This window comes from Trichechus manatus, unplaced genomic scaffold (genome assembly GCF_000243295.1).
Source record: "Trichechus manatus latirostris isolate Lorelei unplaced genomic scaffold, TriManLat1.0 scaffold00054, whole genome shotgun sequence".
NCBI lineage: Eukaryota > Metazoa > Chordata > Mammalia > Sirenia > Trichechidae > Trichechus > Trichechus manatus.
This window is the reverse complement of record NW_004443990.1, coordinates 4,042,981-4,067,160: the sequence shown is the minus strand read 5'-3', so window position 1 is coordinate 4,067,160 and position 24,180 is coordinate 4,042,981. Positions and strand designations below refer to the sequence as shown.

The following is a 24,180-nucleotide window of genomic DNA, read 5'->3' as shown; positions in this document are numbered from 1 at the left end:
TATCTCATTGTAATTTTGATTTGCGTTTCTCTAATGGCTAATGATCTTGAGCATTTTCTCACAAGTCTGTTAGCCCCATCTTCTTTGGTGATGTGTCTGTTTAAATGAGATAATTCTAAATGAGAATTAGCACACAATCATGGAAGCCCCATAGACACATCCAAACTCCCTGAGGGACTGAATTGCTGGGCAGAGGGCTCTGGGGACCATGGTCTCGGGGAACATCTAGCTCAATTGTCATAACACAGCTTATAAAGACAATGCTCTACATTCCACCTTGGTGAGTAATGTCTGGGGTCTTAAAAGCCTGTGAGCAGCCATCTAAGATACTCCACTGGTCTCATCCCTTTGGGAGCAACGGAGAATGAAGAGAACAGGATACAAGGAAAAGATTAGTCTAAAGGACTAATTGTCCACAGCTACCAAGGCCTCCACCGGACTGAGTCCAGTACAGGAGATGGTGCCCGGCTACCACCACTGACTGCTCTGACCAGGATCACAACAGAGGGTTCTGCACAGAGCTGGAGAAGGATGTAGAACATAATTCTAACTCACAAAAAAAAAAAAAAACCAGATTTACTGGCCTAAAGGAGACTGGAGAAACCCTGAGAGTATGGCCCCCAGACACCGTTTTAGCTCAGTGGTGAAGTTACCTCCAAGGTTCACTGTTCAGCCTGGAAGTGGACAGCCCCATAAAACCAAATGAGACTAACGAGGTACAGTAGTCCAGTGACAAGGGCCAGAAGGCAGAAGGGGACAAGGAAGCTAGTGATAGGGAACCCAAGGTTGAGTAAGGATATTGTTGATGTGTTGTGAGATTGTTAACCATTGTCATAGGGCAACATTTGTAGTAACTGTTAAATGAGAAACTATTGTTCTGTAAGCCTTCATCTTAAGTGAGAATAACAGCACAATTTGAAGAGGGTAGTCAGTGTCACTGAACTGTGCATGTAGAAATTTTTGAAATGGTGTATCTTTGGCTATGTGTATTTTCACAAAAAAAAAAGAGGTTGAGAAGTTAGAGGGTTGAGAAGTTGTGGGGTTGTTAACCAATGTCATAAAATAACATGTGTACTTCTGTTTCATGAGAAACTATTTGTTCTATAAGCCTTCACCTGAAGTACAATAAAAAATAAAAAAAAAGAATTAGCACACAGTCAGGCACAGAGTAAGTAAACTGTAGGTGTTTGATTATATTATTTTGTCATTATTTGACATTCCAAGTAAGACGTCATTAAACACAAATGATCTAATTCCATTTCTACTTTAAAACCAAGAGTGTTTCAGAAAAAAATCTAACCACTCAAACTTCCAATTAGCTAAATTAAATACTGAGTTAAGGCTTTCTACATTTATTCAAGGAGTAATTTTTTATTATTGTTACAAATTGAATAAAGTGTTGGTTGTAGAAAAATTAGAAAATAGAGATGTAAAAATAAAAGAGAAGTAAAGAAAAAAAATTTCAACCACAGCTAACATTTTGGTATATATTCTTTTTTCCAAGCCTGAGAAATTGTTTGTTTGTACATTGATGTGAGCCCATTATCTTTCTTTGTGAATGGGGGTAGGAGAAAGAAATCTGTTCATCTTGATTTGCAAGATCTTTCTAAAGCCGTGTTCCTCAAACTATAAAGTGCATACAAATCATTAGGATTTAATTGAAATGCATATTCTGATTAAATAGGTCTCGGGTGGGGCATGAGATTCTCCATTTATAACCAGTTGCCTGTGCTTCTGGCCCGCAGACTTCGCATTGTGTATCAAGGTTGTAGAGCTGAAACTGAACCCCTTTTCAACTGTTAGAATTCACTTGCCACTTTTCTTTTGCAGTGTGTGTGTCTTTAATCCCTTAAAATGCAATCTAACTGCTAACAAAATTTCCCCTCCCCCAACTCCTACAGTTTCAAGTTTTGGGAAATCTTAAAACAGCCTCTTAAATGAGCTGTTGTACAGGACCGGGGAAAATCTCAGCGTAGAAACAGGAGAGAAGGAGCGGGAGGCGGAACCAAATGTGAGAGGAAATCTGGAACTTAACTAGCGGAGGAGGGATTTCAAACGTGGACTTAAAGCCGGTAGAGTTTGCAAAGGGACCGGAAGGACTCTGGACAGAGCGCTGCACTATGGCGGGTCCTGTCAGCTTGCGAGAGCTTCTGATGGGAGCCTCTGCCTGGACCGGCTCTGAAAGTCCCGGAGGAGCCCCTACAGAGGGCGAAGGGAGCGCGACTGGCGGATCGGAGCCTCCGTGGCGCGAGGATGAGATCTGCGTGGTGGGAATCTTCGGCAAGACGGCTCTGCGCCTGAATTCCGAGAAGTTCTCACTTGTGAACACGGTTTGTGACCGACAGGTCTTTCCTCTCTTTCGCCACCAAGATCCTGGGGACCCAGAGCCTGGGATCAAGCCCGCGGCTGGCGCCGTCGGGGAGGCAGGTGGAGCCGGGGACCCCGGGGCCGGGGATCCAGTTCGTGGAGGTGTGGCTGTCACGGAAGGGAACCGAACGGAGCCAGGCTCCCAGGACTACAGCCTTCTGCAGGCCTATTACAACCAGGAAAGCAAAGTTCTGTATCTTCTTCTCACCTCCATCTGTGACAATTCACAGCTTCTCCGGGCTTGTCGGGCCCTTCAGAATGGAGAAGCTGGAGGTGGCCTCTCTTTACCTCATGCAGAAGCACACGAGTTCTGGAAGCATCAAGAGAAGTTGCAGTGCCTCAGTCTCCTTTACCTTTTCTCTGTCTGTCACATCCTGCTTCTGGTCCATCCCACTTGTTCCTTCGACATTACCTATGACCGGGTATTCAGAGCCCTGGATGGGCTGAGACAGAAAGTACTACCCCTCCTCAAAACAGCCATTAAAGATTGTCCAATTGGCAAAGACTGGAAGCTAAACTGCCGACCCTGCCCACCTAGACTCCTTTTCCTCTTTCAGCTCAATGGAGCCCTCAAGGTGGAACCCCCTCGGAGCCAAGACCCAGCTCACCCAGACAAGCCCAAGAAGCATTCTCCTAAAAGAAGACTGCAGCATGCCCTGGAGGACCAGATTTATAGAATCTTCCGCAAGAGTCGTGTCTTGACTAATCAGAGCATCAACTGCCTCTTTACTGTGCCTGCCAACCAAGCTTTTGTGTACATAGTTCCTGGAAGCCAGGAGGAGGACCCAGTAGGCATGTTGCTGGACCAACTTAGGAGTCACTGCACTGTGAAGGACTCAGAATCTTTGCTGGTGACTACACCCCTTTCTGGGTCCAGGCGATACCAGGTCATGAGACAGCACAGCCGACAACAACTTTCCTTCCACATTGACAGCAGCAGTTCCAGTTCTTCAGGCCAGCTAGTGGATTTCACTCTTCGGGAATTCTTATGGCAGCATGTGGAGTTAGTCCTGAGCAAGAAAGGTTTTGATGACAGTGTGGGCAGGAACCCGCAGCCCTCCCATTTTGAACTTCCCACTTATCAGAAGTGGATCTCAGCAGCTTCAAAACTGTATGAAGTAGCTATTGATGGGAAAGAGGAGGAGCTGGGGTCTCCCACTGGGGAACTAACATCTAAGATTTTAAGCAGTATTAAAGTCTTAGAAGGGTTTTTGGATATTGACACAAAATTCTCTGAAAACCGGTGCCAAAAAGCTTTACCCATGGCCCATAGTGCCTACCAGTCAAATTTGCCTCATAATTACACAATGACTGTCCATAAGAATCAGCTTGCACAGGCTCTGCGAGTATACAGTCAACATGCTAGGGGTCCAGCCTTTCATAAATACGCCATGCAGTTACATGAGGACTGCTACAAATTTTGGAGCAATGGCCATCAGCTCTGTGAGGAGAGGAGTTTAACTGATCAACACTGTGTACATAAATTTCACTCGTTACCTAAATCAGGTAGCTAAAATTTTCTCAACATTTTTAAGTCAAAACTTTGAGCTGTGTTCTTACTCTTAGTTTAAAATAGTTTGTTCACTGTGTGTTAATATTTTTAAGAGAATTCTGTAGGAATATAGGACATCATATGTGAGTTTCCTCTCCTTTTTCTGTAACAAAGAGGAATACTAACTATAACTACTAATTATTTTCTTGCATTTAAAAGAATGAACCCTAGTGGATTAGTAAATGAGAACTATTAAATAGTACAAAGTTTCAGAAATTTCCTAGTAACATTTTTATTGCAGAGGATTTATTGAACTAAAATGAATATAATGAGATGTAAGGTCACCATGATGGATGGTAGCAGGATGAAAAATTCACTTAGAAACCTTATAACTTTGGATCAAAACGATAAATTATTTTATGTACTTCGCTTGCTTCGTCTGTTATGTGTGTTTAATTAAGGCTTTTGAGGGTTGTTTTTTTCTTCTCTTCACATCTCTGAAAAACTGGAGAATTTTGGGGGTTAGGTGTAGAATGTAAAGTAAAATTTCATACTTTGCATTGTGTTTGTGAAATTAATAGTGACTGTTACGTTTTCTAGGAGAAAAACCAGAGGCTGATAGAAATCCCCCTGTGCTATATCATAACAGCCGAGCTCGATCCACTGGTGCCTGTAACTGTGGAAGGAAACAAGCACCTCGAGATGATCCCTTTGATATCAAGGCAGCTAACTATGACTTTTATCAGGTAGATATCTAATTTTTCTTCTTCCTCTTTTCTCTCTCTTTTGGCTAAATACCATCTGAGTAAAAATACTATTTTCAGAAGCAAAATACCTAGAAAAGCAAATGTGACTACTGTGTGATATGTAAACAAGGGAGAGTTCTTTACATGTACTTTTTGGCTAACACATTGTTTGTTGATCTTGCTTTTTAGGGTGAAGAATGGGTTATTTTAAATGAAAAGCTTACAGTTTTGTTTTCTCTCCTCCATAGCTTCTGGAAGAAAAATGTTGTGGAAAATTGGATCATATCAATTTCCCAGTATTTGAACCAAGTACTCCAGATCCTGCTCCTGCCAAAAATGAGTCCTCTCCTGCCCCTCCAGATGCAGATGCTGATAAACTTAAAGAAAAAGAACCTCAAACCCAGGGAGAGAGCACAAGCCTGAGTTTAGCTTTGAGTTTAGGCCAGTCCACAGATAGCCTAGGTACCTATCCAGCTGATCCACAAGCAGGAGGAGACAATCCGGAAGTTCATGGTCAAGGAGAAGTAAAAACTGAGAAGAGACCAAACTTGGTTGATAGACAGGCATCCACAGTTGAATATCTCCCAGGCATGCTACATTCAAATTGCCCCAAAGGTCTCCTACCCAAATTCTCCAGCTGGTCTTTGGTTAAGCTAGGCACTGCTAAGTCTTATAACTTTCATACAGGTTTGGACCAACAAGGTTTCATTCCAGGAACAAACTATCTTATGCCTTGGGACATTGTCATCAGGACAAGAGCTGAAGATGAAGGAGATTTAGACACAAATTCTTGGCCTGCTCCCAATAAGGCTATTCCTGGAAAGAGAAGTGCAGTTGTGATGGGAAGAGGAAGACGGCGGGATGACATAGCTCGAGCTTTTGTGGGCTTCGAATATGAAGACTCTCGAGGCCGGAGATTCATGTGCTCAGGACCTGACAAAGTAATGAAAGTAATGGGAAGTGGACCAAAGGAATCAGCTTTAAAAGCCCTCAATAGTGACATGCCCTTATATATTCTGTCATCATCTCAGGGTCGAGGGCTAAAACCACATTATGCTCAACTTATGAGGCTTTTTGTTGTGGTTCCTGATGCTCCTTTGCAGATAATACTAATGCCTCAGGTGAGAAATATGACCCACACACACCCCAAAAAATAGACCAAAAATGCTGATACTTGTTTTGATTTTAAAAGTGCAGGATAATACCCAAAACTAATTGTTTTCTTAATCAGGTCTTAATTTTAAATACCTTCTATACCATACCTCTGTCTGTGGAAAAGTGAATTGTAGGTTTGTAAATCACTTCACACCATCAGATCACATCATTTGAATTAGAAGCATAATTTGAAGTTAAAAATCTGTAGAAAAGCAGGATAATATTTGAGACTAAATATTTAATACTGGATCTGATTAAAGTTAGGACTGCACTCATACCTGTTTAATCGTATATACTCTTTGAACCTATTGTTTGTTTAGGCATTTATCTTTCAGGCGTTTCTTATTCAGAAAGGTAAAAATAATTACATTACTTGTGTTTTTTCAGGTTCAGCCAGGCCCACCACCATGTCCAGTATTTTACCCAGAAAAACAAGAAATCACTCTCCCACCTGATGGCCTCTGGGTTTTGAGGTTTCCTTATGCATATGTGACTGAGAGAGGACCTTGTTTCCCTCCTAAGGAAAACGTGCAGTTAATGAGTTATAAGGTGCTCCGTGGAGTTCTTAAAGCAGTAACACAATAAGTGTTTTTCAGCCACTTCAGTCCTAAACTTAAGCTGGTTTTTGGTTCTGGTGTGTATGGATTTTTTTTTATTTTTATTTTTTTTGGTCGGTGTATACTGTGATTTCCTGAACCCAAGATGTGTTTTGGTTACAGGAGTTCAGTATTTGGACAATAACTGTTCCACTATTTCATGATGTTGGTATTTATTGGGAATGGGGCTACAACTTCCTAATAAAGGCTGGTTGTCCTAGAAAAAGACATAAAATACATGGTTGGTACCTCTATTTTCTTTTGTTTCTGTTTAACTGTCCATAATAAAACATGTTTCTATCATAACTGAATGTTGCATAACTGTGTTAAGCCAAACCTTATTTTTGCTAAAACTGGTATTTCACCTGGGATTTTCTTTAAGATGCTATTTCTGAAATTTTTTCAAAACAAAGTGATCAATTAGATTATCTGGTAACAGTGTGAGGACTGATTTGACTTAATTACAAACAGGCACAATTGTTTGGCACACAATTCTGGAACCTGAGTTAGATTGTTCTGTTCTTACCATTGCATTCTTGGAATGATGAGAGATAGTATTTTAAATGAATGTTATCTGCACTAAAATATTTTAATCCAGAATATTAATACACACTTTATTCTTTAAAATTCGTGTACTATGAAACAATTTGCTAAGTGATACAAATCTTATCAGTCTATGGTAACTTCCACCAGTATCAAGATGGTGACACTGATATATCACCAGTTGGATAAGTGTGCAGAATAAATTAACATGCCAAACTCTAGTGTAGTTGATTATATTTTCTAAGACACATTTATTTAAAAATGCTGACCCAATAATATTGGGAATTTTTATCTTAATATGTATGGGGCCCTGGTGGCATAGTGGTTAAGTGCTTGACTGCTAACCAAAAGGTTGGCAGTTTGAATCCACCAGCCGCTCCTTGGAAACCCTATGAGGCAGTTCAACTCTGTCCTATAGGGTCATTATGAGTTGGAATCAACTCGACGGCAACAGGTTTGGTTTGGTTTAGTATATGTGAAATATAGTATTTGTTTAACACATCTTGCTGTATCAGCTTAGAGCAGTTTGTTTTTTATTAAAAAATACACAGGGAAAAGCATGTAGCTGGCAGCTAATTTTTAGAACTCTAAATCAGGTGTATCTTTATGCCTGTGTTACTTTAGTTTGATTAAGAAATGGGGAATGTAAGCCAATGTGAATTAGGTTTTCATTCTTCTTACCTTCTATCCTTGTTTTTCATCCTTTTATAAATTTTTAAAATCACGATTGCTTTTATACTTAGCATGGTTCTTGACTGGTTTTAATAAATAGCATACTGCGTTTGGGAAATATGGGTAGGTAGCTCTGTAGGACAAGTACTAATAGTTTTATTTTTTTAATAGCCTCTAAGACTTAAGTAACAGGTCACGTAATCTCGTAGGTCAAAAGAATTGTAAAAGAGTAGTTTGTAAGAACAAATAGGTTTCTGAAGGGCAAATGATATCTTTTTTCTTTGTTTCCTTCCAGTTCATTATTCTATGTGGAGCACTTTACATTTCTGCTTAAATTAATTAATTAATTTTCTTAATTATTTTTGGTTATAGAAGTCACCCTAATTTGGATTTCTGTAGAGTTTTCAATTCCAAATTTTTATACTGTTTAGAACCTACATAAAAGATCAGGCACTTCTTCATGTTTGTTTTGTTTTTGTCTATAAATAGGTTTACAGTGTACTGCATTAGTAAAATATGGACTGTATAATTTATATTGCTTACCACATTTCTCTTTAGTCATTGTGATGGTTACGGTTATGTATCAACATGGCTAGGCCATGATTCTCAGTGGTTTGGAAGATATTATGTAATCATCCCCCATTTTGTGATATGATGTGAGTAGCCAATCAGCTGAAAGGACAGTTTCCTTGGGGTTATGGCCTGCATCCAATGTATGTGGATGTTCTGGCGAAGCTTGCTGTCTCGATCCTGCATCCAACTCATCATACTCTGACCTTTGGTTCTTGGGATGTGAGCCAGCAGCCTGCTACCTGACCTGCAGATTTTGGGATTGACCAGCTCCCGCAACCCTGTGAGCCAACAGCCTTCTGCCTGACCTGCTGATTTTGGGTTCATCAGCCCCTGCAACCACATGAGTCAGGAGAAGCCTCCAGACTGATGCCTGACCCGTGGTCTTGGGACTTGCACAACTGCATGAGTCATTTCTTGAAATAAATCTCTATCTATATTTGTATGTATATGCTTCACTGCTTTTGCTCCTATAGAGAATCCCACCTAAGACAGTCATATAAACCTTATTTCAGCAAATTAAAAAAATAGATGATTTCATTAAAGAAATCGTATTTCCTCTGCAGCAGCACTTGCTTTATCTTTTGCTTAGCAGATGCTTCAAATTGATTCTTAAATTTTAAGAATCGCTGGGTCAGAGGAGACTTCAGAGGACATCCTTTGGCCTATTTGGTAAGTCTATTAAGGTGTCTGTGAAAAGTTGTATATAATGGAAGTTTTTAGAAGTCAGTCATATCTTATTCAAGGAGTGCTGACTAAAGGGCTAGTATGATAAATCTTGTTGTAAGGTAAATTACCTCATTCAAATTTTTTAATTTGTTCTAATGACTTCACATGTTGATTTACTTAGGTATTCCTGTAGTACTTGAACAGTGAATCTACATCTTGGTAAAGACTTTCAAGGGATGGAAAATAAAGAAAATTAGAAAAACAATACTAGGGAAGCCCAATTTATAACAGTAGCTACTCTTTATTGAACGGCATGCAATAATACTAGCTATTTCTCGAAAGTCCATTTACTAGGTACTTTGCTAGGCTTTTTACATACATTACCTCTAATCCTCCAAACCCTTCATGATAGATATTATCCCTATTTTATAAATGAGGAGATTAAAGAGTGGAGTGGTGAAGAAATTTGGCCAAGGTCACATAACTTGTTGTTAGGTGTCTTTGAGTCGGTTCCAACTCAGCAACCCTATGTATAGCAGGATGAAATAGCGACCCTATGTACAACAGAATGACACACTGCCCGGTCCTACACCATCCTCACAATCATTGCTAGGGAGTAGCAAAGTCAAAATTGAAGTTCAGGACTCTGATTTCAAAGCTACACACCTCATGTTGTTATACACTGCATTCTTAGAAAACATAAGAATGAAAACTCAATGTCGGTTGTTCCAGCTGAATAGGTTGACTCTGATCTTAAGACATGTGATTGAGTGAATTTATTCTCTTTAATCTCAGAAAAATTAGGCATGATACCGCCTAAAATATCTTAATTTCTTTTAAGAATGTGAATCTTTAGTCTGCAAAACTGTATTGAATCTTTTTATATCCTTAAGACATCTCTTGTTCCATATTTTCTCCTGCATAAAATAATACTATAGTAGGTTGAACCCAAAAGATCTGACTTCACCACTTAAGAAACTTGGGCAATTTATTTCATTCCTGTATATTATTTTCCCTAAAATGGTCATGATAATTCCTATTTATCACAGAAGGTGGTTGTGGGGATTAAAGGAGTATATAGCCCCTAATAGAGTGACACATAGATAAATTTTTGATAATAATTATAATTTATCTTAAAATTACTTCTTTAAGATATCCTATCATTCTAATAATTTGAGAGATGGTGAATAAGTCTGGGTTAGTTTTAGCCTTACCTTTTATAATCAGTTAAACATTTCAATGCATAGTACAGGCAAAATACTGAGATAAACTCCATGACATAACAGTTCTGTAGACTTGGTTTGTACCTTTCCTTGATCTTTTTCAAACTGGTTTTAGTTTTTCTTTGTTTGTTTATGCTGTATATAAAAGAGCCTCTCAAATCCCTTGGCCATTTAGTTGCCCATTTTTGAACTGTCTCCTGCAACTTTGTGTCTGTCCTAAGGACTACACTCAATTTTATAGGTTGGAGGTTCTATAATTTTGAACTAAAGTCATCTAATATTGTATGTTTAATTTTCAATAGTCTTCATAATGTTTCTTGGCCTAAGTTGGCACAGCAGCACGTTGACTTGATGTTTTTAGAAAATAGTCTACTTGACTCCTAACCATTGTGGATGCTGGATTCTATCTAGGCTTCAGCTTGTTGATCTGTAAAACAGGGAGAGTAACTCCCCTACCCACCTCAAAGTATAGTCAAGGGTTCAACCACTTATAGTCAGATTGTGTTCATAGAAGTTCTTTGTAAACTCTATAAAGTGTTTTATAAATGTGTTGTTGTTAGTTGCCATCAGTTCTGACTCTTGGTGACCCCATGTGTGCAGAGTAGAACTGCTCCATAGGGTTTTCAAGGCAGTAACTTTTCGAAAGCAGATCACCAGGTCTGTCTTCTGAGGTGCCTCTGCCTCTGGGTGAGTTCAAACCACCAAACTTTCGGCTAGTAATCAGACGCTTAACTGCGCCACCTAGGTAGCCTTTTTATAAATATAAGGGATAATTATTACTCCCTATTTGTTACTGATAGCTCAGATCTGATCAGGTTCTAAATAAAACTTAAATATTTTTCCAAAACCTTTCCACAGTGAAAATATCTTGCCCATATCTATAGCAATAAAAATCATTTTGTCTATTTGAACAACTGTAAGAAAATTTTCTAAGTGTTAGTTACATCCCATGGTTGATTTTTATTCCAAACACTCTAAAGGACTATATTATATCAATTGGTTATTACTTGCTTTTCTCCTACTAAATTATATGTAGTCGAGTATTGAGTGATTTTATCCTTTATTTTATCCCAGCATTTTTATCAATATAAAAGTAAGACTACTTAGTTTATAATCTTGTTTAAAACATTATTTTGTTATGAACATAGCCTTATTGAATTTGTAAAAGTAATATATAGTAACATATCCTGTTTTGTTTGAATATTTTTTAAACCAAGTATAAGAGTAAGTTACTTGATATTCCACTGCTCTGAGCTAACCACTGGTAACATTTTAGTGTTCTAGACATTTCTATGCATATATGCACATATAGATATGTATTCTTTTTAAATAATTGGAATCATAGAATACATGTTGTTCTGTAACCTGCTTTTTTCACTCAACAATATGTGGTAGACATTTTCTTTGTCAATAAATGTAAGTATATAACATTTTAACAGTTGCATAGTTTTTCATTACCATGATTTACGTAGTCAGTCTTTTATTCCTGGATATTTAGGTTCTTTCTAGTCTAGGTCTCCTACAAACTGTGGTAAAGGCCATCATGCATACATCTTTTATTAATACTTGTGAAATTTTCTTTGTAGACTAAACTCTTAGACTTGGAATTGATGGGTCAAGGGACATACGTTTTACATTTTGATACATATTGCTAAATTGTCCTTCAGAAAGTTGAACCATACTCTAACATACTATCAGATTCCCATTATCATAGTTGGGAATCTGCAAATCCTTCAGCTGTGTATTACAACAGTTTTCTTATTTTGAACAGTAGTATCACAATTTAATTTAGGAGTTCTTCAGAATTCTTGGGTCAATGCCTTCTAGTCCCAATGATATATGTCCCCAGTCAATTGCATCTGCTGCCTAGAACACAAGTGACTTGGGTGATGCAATTTGTAGATGAGCTTGAAATGGCAAGTTACAGAATCATTAGATTAGAACCCAACGTTCTTTTCAATGCACTGCTTCCTGGACCTGCCACTTGAGTATGTTTCAAGGGGTAGTTTTAAAGTAGGAATTATCCTAATGTTTTCTTCTATAAGACCAAGACTATTTTTTCAAGATCTTTTATTATTTATTTATTTATCAAAGACAATTTATTTGAGGATAAGGACAGGATAAAAGATGTCTTTGGTTTCCTTTTCATTGTGTGTAAGTGCTCATGTGAGGACAGAAGGAAAGGATTGGGATCATGCACACTGGAAAATTTAACTACAATATCTTTTAGGAAGAGCCAATACTATCTCTTCTTCAACCCCTTGAACTGAATGAAAATTGATAACCTTGTTGTTAAAGTAACATCAGCCACTACCTGTGTAGCCTTAGAGAAGCTACTTAAACTCTCAGAAATCAGTTTTTTCTTTACAATGAAATAGGGCAGTAATTTCTGATATCCTTTCTTTTTCAAAACTTTTTTCCCCTCATGATAATTGACTACTTACACTAAATTCCTATCTTTTCTGAAAACTAATTTTTTTGTTGTTGAGAATATACAATAATTCAACAATTTCTACATGTACAGTTCAGTAACATTGACTACATTCTTCAAGTTGTACAGCCATTCTAACTATCCTTTTACCAATTGTTCCTCTTCCATTAACATAAACTCACTGCCCCCTAAGTTTCCTCTTTAATCTTTCAGTTTGCTGTTTTCAGGTTGATCCCATATAGATAGTTCTTAAAAGAGCACAATGCTCAAGGCAGACATTCTTTACAATTAAGCTTAACTATTATTTGATTTTAAGAAGATTTCAGGGGATATTTTTGGTTTAAGATTTAAAGTTTATCTCTGGGCAATAGGTTTAGAGGTTCATCCAGCCTCCATGGCTCCAGAAAATCTGGATTTGTGAGAACTTGAAATTCTGTTCTGCATTTTCTCCCTTTTGATCAGGAGCCTTCTATAAAATCTTTAATCAAAATGTTCAGTAATGGTAGCTGGGCACCATCCAGTTCAGGTCTCATGGCAAAGGAGGCAGTTATTCATGGACGCAATTAGCCACATATTCCATTCACTAAATTCCTGTCTTGATTTTTAAAAATTCTTATTAACTTTGGACCCTCTTGTAAATTGCCTTCAAAATTTGACCCCCTGCACCTTGGAAGACATCTCTGTTCATATTGGTGTAATTTTTTTTTTTTTATTATTGTACTTCAGGTGAAGGTTTACAGAACAAATAGTTTCTCATGAAACAGTAGTACACATATTGTTTTATGACATTGGTTAACAACCCCACGACAAGTCAACCCTCTCCCTTCTCAACCTTTTTTTTTTTTTTTTTGGTGAAAATATACATTGCCAAAGATACACCATTTCAAAAATTTCTACATGCACAGTTCAGTGACATTGACTACTCTCTTCAATTGTGCTGCTATCCTCACTTTAGATGAAGGCTTACAGAACAAAATAGTTTCTCATTAAACAGTTAGTACACATGTTGCCCTATGACAATGGTTAACAACCTCACAACACGTCAACACTATCCTTACTCAAACTTGGGTTCCCTATCACCAGCTTTCCTGTCCCCTTCTACCTTATAGTCCTTGTCCCTGGACTGCTGTGCCTCCTTAGTCCCGTTTGGTTTTATGGGGCTGTCCACTCCCCGGCTGAACGGTGAACCTCTGAAGTGACTTCACCACTGAGCTAAAAGGGTGTCTGGGGGTGGTGTAATTAAAAAAAAAAAATACTCCTGTACTGTTATAGGTTACCTGGTCTTCAATTGGTATTAATTTTCTTCGGGCTCCCAAAAAGGTGTATGTACTTCTTCTTGGTTATATTAAAGCAAAAATAATACTAAGCCAATAATAGAAATTGATTGAAGTTTATTTAATATATGATTTGCAAATAGAGGCAACATTTCTGACTAGAGAGTCAAAAATATTCGAAAGAAGAAAGCTCTTTCAAAGATTTTTATATTCCATTTATTTCTAGTAATTATACGTTGCCACAGAAGCAAGGCTAGAATAGAACTGATAAAACAATTTGTGGTTATGCAAGATTCCATACAGCATTATCTTGAAGAAAATTAATTACTCATTGACCCTAAGACAGAGCTTCAGGACTGAACTTTGGAGTTTCTGTTAGCTGAAACTGAACATAGATAATTCTTTAAGAGAGCGCAATACCTAAGACAAAACATTCTTTGCTAATTAAGCTAGACTATTGTTTGACTAAGGTGGCACAGTTGTTAAGCACTTGGCTGCTAACCAAGAGGTAAGTGGTTCAAACCCACCAGCAACTCTGCAGGAGAAATATGTGGCAATCTGCTTCCATAAAGATTAGAGCCTTGGAAACCCTATGGGGGAGTTCTGTTCTGTCCCATAGGGTCACTCTGAGTCAGAAATCCACTTGATGGCAATGGGTTTGGGTTTTTTGGTTTTACTCTTTGACTTAAAAGTGACTTTTAGGAAACTATTTTTCTCAAGACTCAGGGTTGAAAGATCATCTCAGGGCAATAGCTCGGGTGGGTCACTTCAACCTCCATGGAATCCAGAAATCTGGATTCAAAAAGAATTAAAAACTCTGTTTCTCAGTTACTTATTTTGAATAATTCTGTATACTTTCCCCAAATTTGTTGGTAATACTTTAGAGAAAGAAACATTTCTATCTTCTGTCATAATACTTATATAGGATACTTTTTCTGTTTATCGTGCTTTAGGTGAAAGTTTACAGCTCAAGTTAATTTCTCATATAAAAATTTATACACATATCGTTATGTGACACTAGTTAAAATCCCTATACTGTGACAGCACACTCCACCTTTCCACCCCAGTTCCATCCAGCTGTCTATCCAAACAGCTCCCGTCCCTTTCTGCCTTCTCATCCTACCTCCGGACAGGGGCCGACCATTTATTTGGTCTTGTGACTCTGCTTGAACCAAGAAGCACACTCTTCATGAGTATTATTTTATGTTTTATAGTCCAGTCTAGTCTTTGTCTGAAGAGTGGCCTTTGGGAATGGTTTTAGTTCTGGGTTAACAGAGAGTCCGGAAGCCATGGCTTCGAGGGTTCCTCCAATCTCTATCAAACCATTAAGTCTGGTCTTTTTAAGTGAATTTGAGTTCTGCACCACACTTTTTCTTTTCTCCGTCAGGGACTCTGTGTTGTGTTCCCTGTAAGGGCGGTCATTGGTGGTTATATAGGATACTTTTAATGCTTTCATTTTACCTCTGTCAAAACTAAAACTTTCACAATATTAAATTTGTGTATTAACTCATTAAGTTTATTATTCAGTTCATGAACCGGAGAACATCTGGTCTGGAGTCAGAGAAGAGTTCCAAAGATGAAAAAGCCTCCAGAGATTCTTATACCCTACCTACCTCATCAACATTGTCATGGAAATGGGGCCAGAACAGTGTTTACATAATAACCATTTACCTAAAACACAGCTTCCAGGCAGACTCTGGAGTTCCTGTTTCTCAAAACTGACTGCACATAGACAACTCTTCAAAAAGAGCTCAGTGCCTAAGGTAAAATGGTCTCCACTAAGCTGCTTACTAGGCTATTGTTTAATCAAAAGGTGACTTTAGGAAATCAGTTTCTTCAAGATTCAAAGGAACATCTAAGGGCAAATGGTCTGGGTGGGTCACCCCCACTCCATGGGCCCTGAAATCTGGATTTCAGAAGAATTAAAATAGTTTCTCACCTCATTAAAGCCTCAAAACAGCTCTGTGAGGTTAGATACTATTATCCCCATTTTACAGATGCAGAAACTAAGGCTTAAGCTAAGTGATATGCCCAAAGTCACTCAGTTTGTAAGTAGTACAGCTATGTCTAAAGATTCTACTAAATCCAAGCACTCTACTAAACCACAGGTACCTCTAAATTTGGTGGTTAGATATTTTTAGTTACATATTATTTTCTGGTAATATTTATTATGTACATGTATCTATGTACATGAATCTGTGCTCATTATAAGTAGCAGCAATCAAATTTAAAGAAAAGTTGCCATCAGGTGATATTTTGGAAAAGGGAAACAGAACCATATACGTCGATTAATCTGTATGATATAGTTTGACAGTCCTACACAGATGCTCTCCTTAATCCTTCAAAAGAGGCAGTATTTTTCAATCTGTGAGTTTTCTTAAAATGTTTTAAAAGTTTGGTTGTATTTAGAAATTTTTGTACTTGATTCTTTTTCTTCTACAGAGGCTTTATCTTTGGGGATTTTGGTGTTAGACCAAGAAATAGATGGCTACTGATGGTAAACTGAGGCAAAAGTCTTTTTCAGATACTTTTTAAAAACCTAGTGAAGGCCCCCTGTTCAAAAATCTTAAAAGGTAGCCAGAATCTTTGGAGACCAAGATCATGAATAGAATGTGAGAGTTGGAAGTAATCATTTAATCAAAAATCCCTCATTTTACAGATGAAGAAACAGAAATAAATGATAATGATTTGCTCAAGGCCAGAATTAAGAATCACAAGAGTTTAAGTAGTCACTCTGCATTCTGCTTCCGTGGTAGACATTTGCTGTTCTAGTTAAATTTTCTCCCTCAGTCCTGGGTTAATTCTTTTGCGTTTAAGTGTGTCTCTTAGTGTTTTAGTAGTTTGGAACATGTGGGATGAAAGGGAAGCAAATAGGGCCTTCTGGAATTTAGTTCCCAGTTTTCCTGGGACATTCAAGTGATATCCTATAACCTTGCCGAAATCTCCTTATTTTAAACGGGCTTGTATTTCAACAAATATTTCTTGAGACCCTATCATGTACAACCGTTGCCGTCGAGTTGCTCTGGACCCATAGCGACCCTACAGGACAGGGTAGAATTAACTGCCCCATTGGGTTTCCAAGAAGCGGCTGGTGGATTCGCAGTGCCCTTTCTGGTTAGCAACCGAGCTCTTAACCACTGTGCCACCGGGGTTTCATCGTGTACAAAACATGGGAATTGCATTTTCACAGTGAAATAGGGAGAGGAGTCGGTCCCCAAATATCTGACTAATAAACTAGTACCTTTTATGGCATGTGTGACAATAGGGAAAATTCTCTCGTGGCTAGACAAATGGCGAGGTTTATTGTTTCTTTACGCAAGCTTTAACACCTCCACCAGTAACAATTCTTTGCATTTTTTAGAGTAGGGGTTAAATCGTGTCCTGGAATCTTTCCCTTTTTATGTGGATTTTCCAATTATGTCAGACGGTCTTGAAGGCTGTCCTTGAATCATACTTCTATGCTTGAGTGATGGCGAAGGCGCTGGCAGGTTTCCAAGCTTTCCCCCTCCGTTTAGAGTTTCTCCCAAGCGCTACAGGTCCAACTACAAAGCTAGATGGCAAAGGCTGACTACAAAACCTCCGAAGGCGCCTACTCAGGAGCCTAAGCGCGCCTGCGTGCCAGAGCCCCTTTGTTGCTCCGGCGCTAGGGTTCGGCTGCGCCTGCGTGATGGGCCGGCGCGGACAAGTGCGCTGCGCCGCTGGCACCAACTGGGGGCGAGCCGATCCGAAGCAGTCGCTGCTGCCGTCGCCGCAGCCGTTGCGACCGCCGCAGCGGAGTTCAGAGGGCCCAGAGGTGGGATATTTCTCACACGGTGTCTGAGATGTCGTCCACCGCTGCGTTTTACCTTCTCTCCACCCTGGGAGGGTACTTGGTAACCTCGTTCTTGTTGCTCAAATACCCAACCCTGCTGCACCAGAGAAAGAAGCAGCGATTCCTGAGTAAACACATCTCTCACCGCGGAGGTGAGAGGGTCCTCAGATGCCGATGGCGGAGGGGAGGGAGCCTTTTTTTTTCCCCCCAGACGAGAGATGAGGGCCCATTGGAGTTCCGGAGAAGGCAGGCGGGTGGAAATACATGATAGTTGAAGGAGGAAGGGTGTGTGTGAACAGGGCTCCCCCGGAGGTGAAGGCGGTGTGGTGTCAAGGGGAGATCTCCTGAAGGAAGGAAAGGGGTCTCGAGACAGAGCCGGTGCGTGGGTGTTTCTCGAGTGCGGCAGGAGCGGTGTCAGGCGTTCTCTGAAGGAGGAAGGACCAGTATGAAGATGAGGGGCGTTTCTTGGCGGATGGAAGGATGATTGCAAGGCATACGGGGTTACTTCCGCGCGGGTCGGGGGTACCCCGCCCGGTGATCTGGGAGCGAGCCCATGGCTGAGCGGGTGGGGCGACCGGGGCGACTGGTTCGGGAGACGAACCCGGGCGACTAGCTCCGGAGACAAGCCCGGGCGACTAGCTTGGGAGACGAGCTCGGGCGCCTGAAGGCTTCCAGGGCTGTGGAGCCGCGTGAACCGGGAGCAGTGCTGCAACATCGGTATCTGCAGTCCCACTCCCACGCTCTGAGCACTGCCTGTTGAGAAGAGAGGGAAACCGAAGCCCAGATCGAGGGACATTTCGCAAGGTCACCGTGGGCAGGACTGACAAATGAACTGGAGCTTCCTTTTTCCCAAAGCTGCAAATCTTGCACCTATTGTTTAATCGAACCCCACACTGCTCCCCAGTAATGACACGTAGATTTCCAAAAGGCTAAAAGATGGCTTAGTTTATGACAGGACGGTTTTATGTAAGGGAAAGAAAGATAAGTTTCTTTTGGAAAAGTGACTTGCTAAAAGGAGCGTAGGTTGTCCACTGTCTAATTTCCCAGGTAACAGGCCAAATGCTTGTGTCTTCATTATTGTGTAATGTGTCTTTATTGCATTTCAAACATGATGTATAAAGTGTTGTGAAATAGGCTTGTTTCAATCAATCTTCACTATTCTTCAAGGAGCCTTGGTGGCGCGATGGTTAAAGCGCTCGGTTTCAGCGGTTTGAACCTACCAGCTGCTCAGCGGGAGAAAGATGTGGCAGTCCGCTTCCGCACTGATTTACAGCCTTGGAAACTCTATGGGGCAGTTCTACTCTGTCCCATAGGATCGTTTTGAGTCGGCATCTACTGATGGCCATGGGTTTGTTTTTTGTTTTTCGAGGTTTTTTTTGTTTGAACTGTTCTTCAGAGATGAATGTTAAACTAGATTAAAATTGCTTGGAATTTACAGTCTAAAACTTGGTTGAGTTCCATAACCTCTTTTCTAACAAGAATTGGCAAGTACTAAGATTTAAAATGTCACAGAAATACAAAAGCATACTTCTGTATAATTTCATGAAAGTGTCTGGGTGGCAGAAGCAGGTTTGCAGTGGGCTCCTAACTTAAAGGTTGCAGGTTCATATCCACTCTCCTAACCTAAAGGTTGGTGGTTCTTCTATAGAAGAAAGCCCTGGCCACCTGCTTCTGTAAAGATTACAGCTAAGAAAACCCTATGGAGCAGTTCTACTCTGTAACACATAGGATCGCCAGGTCACCATGAGTCAGAATCCACTGGATCCAGTAGTTTTGGTGTAGTTGTATCAGTTAAACACACATTTTAAGAGTGACTTCAGTACCTAGTTATCCTAGCCTCCCACTCATGAAAAGCATCAAAGGTTTTAAAGGGTCACCAGCTATAAAATGCACTGTTACTGCTTATTTGGTTAATCTGTGTTTTAACAGATACATGATTAAGCTGTAGGATGACATAAGACTACTAATGTGCCTTCAACCGCTGGAACCAGAGACCGACTATTTGTATTTCAGTTGTTGCCATAGAAGCGATTTTCAGTAGTAGTAATCTTATTCTAAGGATAGGCAGTTCACACTGCAGTTGTGTTTACAAATTTAAAATCGAAAAGGGTGCTTACAAAAATTAAAAAAAAAAAACAAAAAACCTAGATCCTCTAAAAAGCTATCCAAGCTGTCATTATGGATGATCTAAATTTTATATAGAAGAAATACATGTTAATCTTTAAGAATGTATGGTATTCTACAGGTGAAAAAATACCGAAGTCTAAAGAGGTTTAAAATGTGCTCTAAATAGTTTAGCATAATTAGTTTAGAAAGTCTGCCTGGAGCATTGTGCTCTTTTAAAAACTATCTATACGGGATCAAATTCACAACAGCAACTTGGAAGATTACATAAGAAATTTAGGGGGCAGTGAGTTTATGTTAGCAGAGAAGGAACAATTCAGAAAAGGAGGGTGAAAACAGTTGCACAACTTAAAGAATGTAATCAGTGTCACTGAATTGTGCATGTAGAAATTGTTGAATTGGTGAACACTCTGCTTGCATATTCTCTGCAACAACAAAAAATAATTTTTAAAAAATGCGCTCTAGATTAACACAGCAAATGTTACAGCCAGTGTAAACTAGGTCTCCAGTTCTCATTTACTGTTGGAAATACATTAAAAAATATTTCTCCCCCTAGATAGTAAATCATTTCAGTGGTTTCAATTTAACCCCTTATATGAAATTTCCATTCATTATTGTACATGTGACATCAGTATTTCTATATTCAAAAGGTGTAACTAAACCTTTCATGAGAACCTTGTTAAATATCTGCAGACTTAAAATGTGTTTATCGGTATTATGGTCCTAAAAGCACTGTGGTAAGTTCTCATGTGTTAGTGCTTAATATACTCCTGTTGAAAATACTCTCCAGGTGTTGTTGTTAGCTGCTGTCAGGTCGCTCCCCCTGCCTCACTCCTGGTGATCCCAGAACTAAATACTGCCCAGTCCTGCACCATCCCCATGATCAGTTGTAGAATGGACCTTGTGATCCATAAAGTTTTCATTGGCTGATTTTCACAAGTAGATTTCTTCCTAGGCTATATTAGTCTGGAAGCTCTTCAGAAACCTGTTCAGCATCATAGCAACGTGCAAGTCTCTTCTGACAGACGGGTGGTGGCTGCGCATGAGGTGAATTGGCCAGGAATCAAACTGGGATTCCCTTATGGAAGTTGAGAATTCTGCCACTGAACTCAATGAATGCCTTGCTCTCCAAATAATACAATTCAATCCAGAGTTATGGAGGAGATATTAAAAAACACTTTGTAACTCAAGATACTATGTGTCTGGAAAATAAGAGATATAGGTAACAAGGGAAGAGTCACCTCCTTGTTTTATTTTTGCCTTGGATGCTGACAAATAGCAATCAGTGGTTTCTCTGTGCAAATTGTTATCATTTGAGGTTTTTCTCTGTTTCCCTAAGTGCAAGTAGGAGATTCCAAGTAAACTAGATGTATGGCCATTCCAAGATTGAAACATTGATCATGATATGTATATAAAGTGTATACACCTGGGTAGGTGTAACTTGAACCCCTTAATGTCTACTGCAAAAGCATTATAAAGACTTAAGTGACCTGAATCAGATTCTAAATCTACCAGTAGAGTTAGCCTTGGGAATAAGCCTTAGTATCCTGTTTGCCTTGCTTACTGCTTTGTGTTATGAGGATCAGGTATATAAAAAGCCCTTAGAAAACTGTAAAATTGTTTAGAAATACAGTGTGGATACAGGGGATCCTCAGTTGTATTTAGCAATAAAACTTTGACTTGATTGAGAAGGAATAAGATCATTTATATTAATGTTTCCAAAGTTATAATACTTCTGCCTTTTACTAAGGTTGTCCTTAAAAATAGAAAATACTCTAATATTTCAAAAATTAAACACTGTAGGCTTTTTTCTTACAGACCGTTTAGACCATACATTGTATTGCATTATATGATTTGTTAATATAGCCTTCTTTACTAAACTATGAGTTCCTCAAGGCAGGGAACAGGTTTTATTAATTTTTAGGTCTCTAGCCTCTAGCACAGATCCTGACATATAATAAAAATAATAGCTAATCATCTCTTAATAATCTACTGCATGCTAGGTGCCTTCCATGTGTTTCACAAATGTATTTGACCGAAGGACATTTACACTTACAGTGTATTGATAAAATACCAGTAGGACCAAAGATACACTCTTTGGATTAAATGGAGAACAAACAATGGTCTTAAAGACCATTTTCTTTAATTACTGTATGAAATTATGAATTTTATTTATATTTTTCCCTGATTACGTAAGTAAATCACGTTCATTGTAGAAAGTTTGGAAAATACAGAAATGAAAAAAGAAAAATAAGTTCCTAAAGTATTACTAGGAGCCCTGGTTGCACAGTGGTTAAAGCCCTCGGCTGCTAACTGGAAGGTCTGTGGTTTGAACCCATCAGCCTCTTCCCCCGGAGAAAGATGTGGCAGTCTGCTTCCGTAAAGATTTACAGCCTTGGAAACCCTGTGGGGCAGTTCTCCTCTGTCCTGTAGGGTTGCTATGAGTTGGAACTGACACAACAGCAAGGGATAAAATATTACTATCTGGAGATAATTTCTGTTAATGTTTTGAAGTATACCCTTTAAGTACATTTATTTATTTATTCCAGATACCTACTGAGTTAGCTAGAGAAATAAAGGTAATAGGGAAAAAACTTATTTTGATCATCCTCCCTAATCTATTTGACTAGGCCAGTTGAATGGAGCTTTGTAAAAAAAACGTCTGTTAGGGTTCATGGCCAATGAATAAAAAAGTAGCACCAACTCGTCAAATCCCCACCTTCCCTTCTAATCTTTCTCCCTTGTTCTCAAAGCAGGGTACTGTCACGATCTGGGTGTCCTGCCACTGATTGATTTGGCATGTGGTAAGATTGAGGGTAAGGATTGTTCTTGGACCCTGTTTGTCTGCTTCTGGGCTGTAAGCTTTAATTGACTCTTCAAGGAGGCAAGTGAGGCACTAATTCGAGTCTCAAAAGTGTTTCTGGAAGTAGCATTCTGCTACTGCACTCTGAAACATGTCCCATGTCAGGGTATCTGTTCTCTTTAATTCTTGTTTCCTCATTCCTATTATCAGGGAACTCTTCTTCACTTGTCAAAAGTGAGGACTTTTTTCCCCAGTTGGCTAACTCATTCCTACTTATGGCTTATTAGCAATGGAGTCATTTATCATTTATTTAATAGCACTATCCTGCTTTATGGCACACAGTTCTAAAGGCAGATTATAATATAATAGCCATAGTAACGTGTTTACTCTTTTATATCTACAAATACAAATTCACTAGTCCCCTCCCCCTTGGAATATAGAAATAATTCTTCAGCGTTCCAGGGAACCTAGACTGAGAAATGGTCTTTTGTATATGTCGTCTCTAATCCTTCTATGTTCTTTATGCCCATACTTAAGTCACTGGCTTAGTTATCTACTGCTGCTATAACAGAGGTATCACAAGTGGATGGCTTTAACAAACAAACTTACTTTCTCATGGTTTAGGGGGCTGGAAGTCCGAATTCAGGACGCTGGTGCTAGGAGAAGGAGTTCTCTCTCTGTCAGCTCTGGGGGAAGATGCTTGTTTCTTCAGGTTCTGTTTCCGGGTTCCTTGGAGATCTCTGTGTGGCTTGGCATCAATCTTTCCCCCATCTCTGCTTGCCTATTCTGCTCCTTTTATCTCTTGCAAGAGATTAACCCAAGACACACTCTACACTAATCCTGCCTCATTAAATTAACAGAAAACTCATTCCCAAATGGGATTCTAACCACAGGCATAGAAGTTAGGATTTACAACGTATTTTAGGGGGCACAAGTCAGTCTGTAACAGTCGTATAAACTGCTTCGTAGGCAAACTATAGATTTTGGGTGAATGAACAGAGTGAAAGTTTTAGAAATGAAGGAAAGAACTTACTTAGTTGCTTAATTTACTGAATGACTCCATTTTGGGTTGAAATAGGATCATATCCTCAAATATGAGGATATGTTTTATTTGCATTAAGCTTTTCAATATCAGAAAATGCTTAATTTTGAAGGTTGTTCTTTTATGGCTGATGCACGTTGTCATATTTGTCAGTGTTTTTATAAACATCACACATATTCACACAAAGATATACACACACATATTTCTGTCATGTATACAAAGATGTTAATGATAATGGTGGTTGGAGCATAACTGTAAAACAGGTCTACAGTGTTTATTGAATATTTATTAGAATATAAAACATTAGAAAGATAAAAAAAGGAAACTGGACAGATATTTCTTTCCTTCACAGCATATAATCTAGTTAAGGATACAAAAGAGAAATGTTTCCTTTACTTTTTCTATCCTGCCAGAAACTAACCAATCACAAAGTAATTATGAAACACTGTGTAAGGGAGGAAAGGTTAACACAGAATGAAAGTTGGGAGACTATATAGTGAAGGAATAAATAAAATGAATTGGAAGTTTTCAAAGAAGATTTTCTCAAAGAAGTGAAAAATGTAAATGGTGAAGAGGGAGGTAGAGGGACATATGCAGAGAAATTATGAGAAATTGATACTAGGACAGCATGGAAAATCTATGATGGGGGCTTATTCACTTCC

The 24,180-nt window shown here is 39.0% G+C and overlaps 2 protein-coding genes across 2 annotated transcripts in view; both read left to right on the top strand.

The window, feature by feature from the left end:
- Positions 1-2,084: 2,084 nt before the first annotated feature.
- SMG8 (SMG8 nonsense mediated mRNA decay factor) lies at positions 2,085-6,601 on the top strand. Its single transcript, XM_004377863.1, has 4 exons — positions 2,085-3,873; positions 4,460-4,605; positions 4,854-5,726; positions 6,148-6,601. Exons 1-4 carry the CDS (start codon positions 2,121-2,123, stop codon positions 6,343-6,345), a joined length of 2,970 nt encoding a protein of 989 aa, XP_004377920.1. The 5' UTR covers positions 2,085-2,120; the 3' UTR covers positions 6,346-6,601.
- Positions 6,602-17,479: 10,878 nt separating this feature from the next.
- GDPD1 (glycerophosphodiester phosphodiesterase domain containing 1) overlaps positions 17,480-24,180 on the top strand; it is a 48,272-nt gene continuing 41,571 nt past the window's right edge. The window contains exon 1 of the mRNA XM_023732711.1: positions 17,480-17,701. Within this exon, the coding sequence (XP_023588479.1) occupies positions 17,560-17,701 (142 nt within the window). The 5' untranslated portion in view covers positions 17,480-17,559. The remainder of the gene's footprint in view (positions 17,702-24,180) is intronic.

Excerpts from the sequence above, each read along its gene's own strand:
- SMG8 (XM_004377863.1), top strand. The coding sequence starts at position 2,121 with ATGGCGGGTCCTGTCAGCTTGCGAGAGCTTCTGATGGGAGCCTCTGCC. Across the intron at positions 3,874-4,459 it reads TCACTCGTTACCTAAATCAG|GAGAAAAACCAGAGGCTGAT; the intron begins GTAGCTAAAATT and ends TACGTTTTCTAG. Across the intron at positions 4,606-4,853 it reads CTAACTATGACTTTTATCAG|CTTCTGGAAGAAAAATGTTG; the intron begins GTAGATATCTAA and ends TCTCCTCCATAG.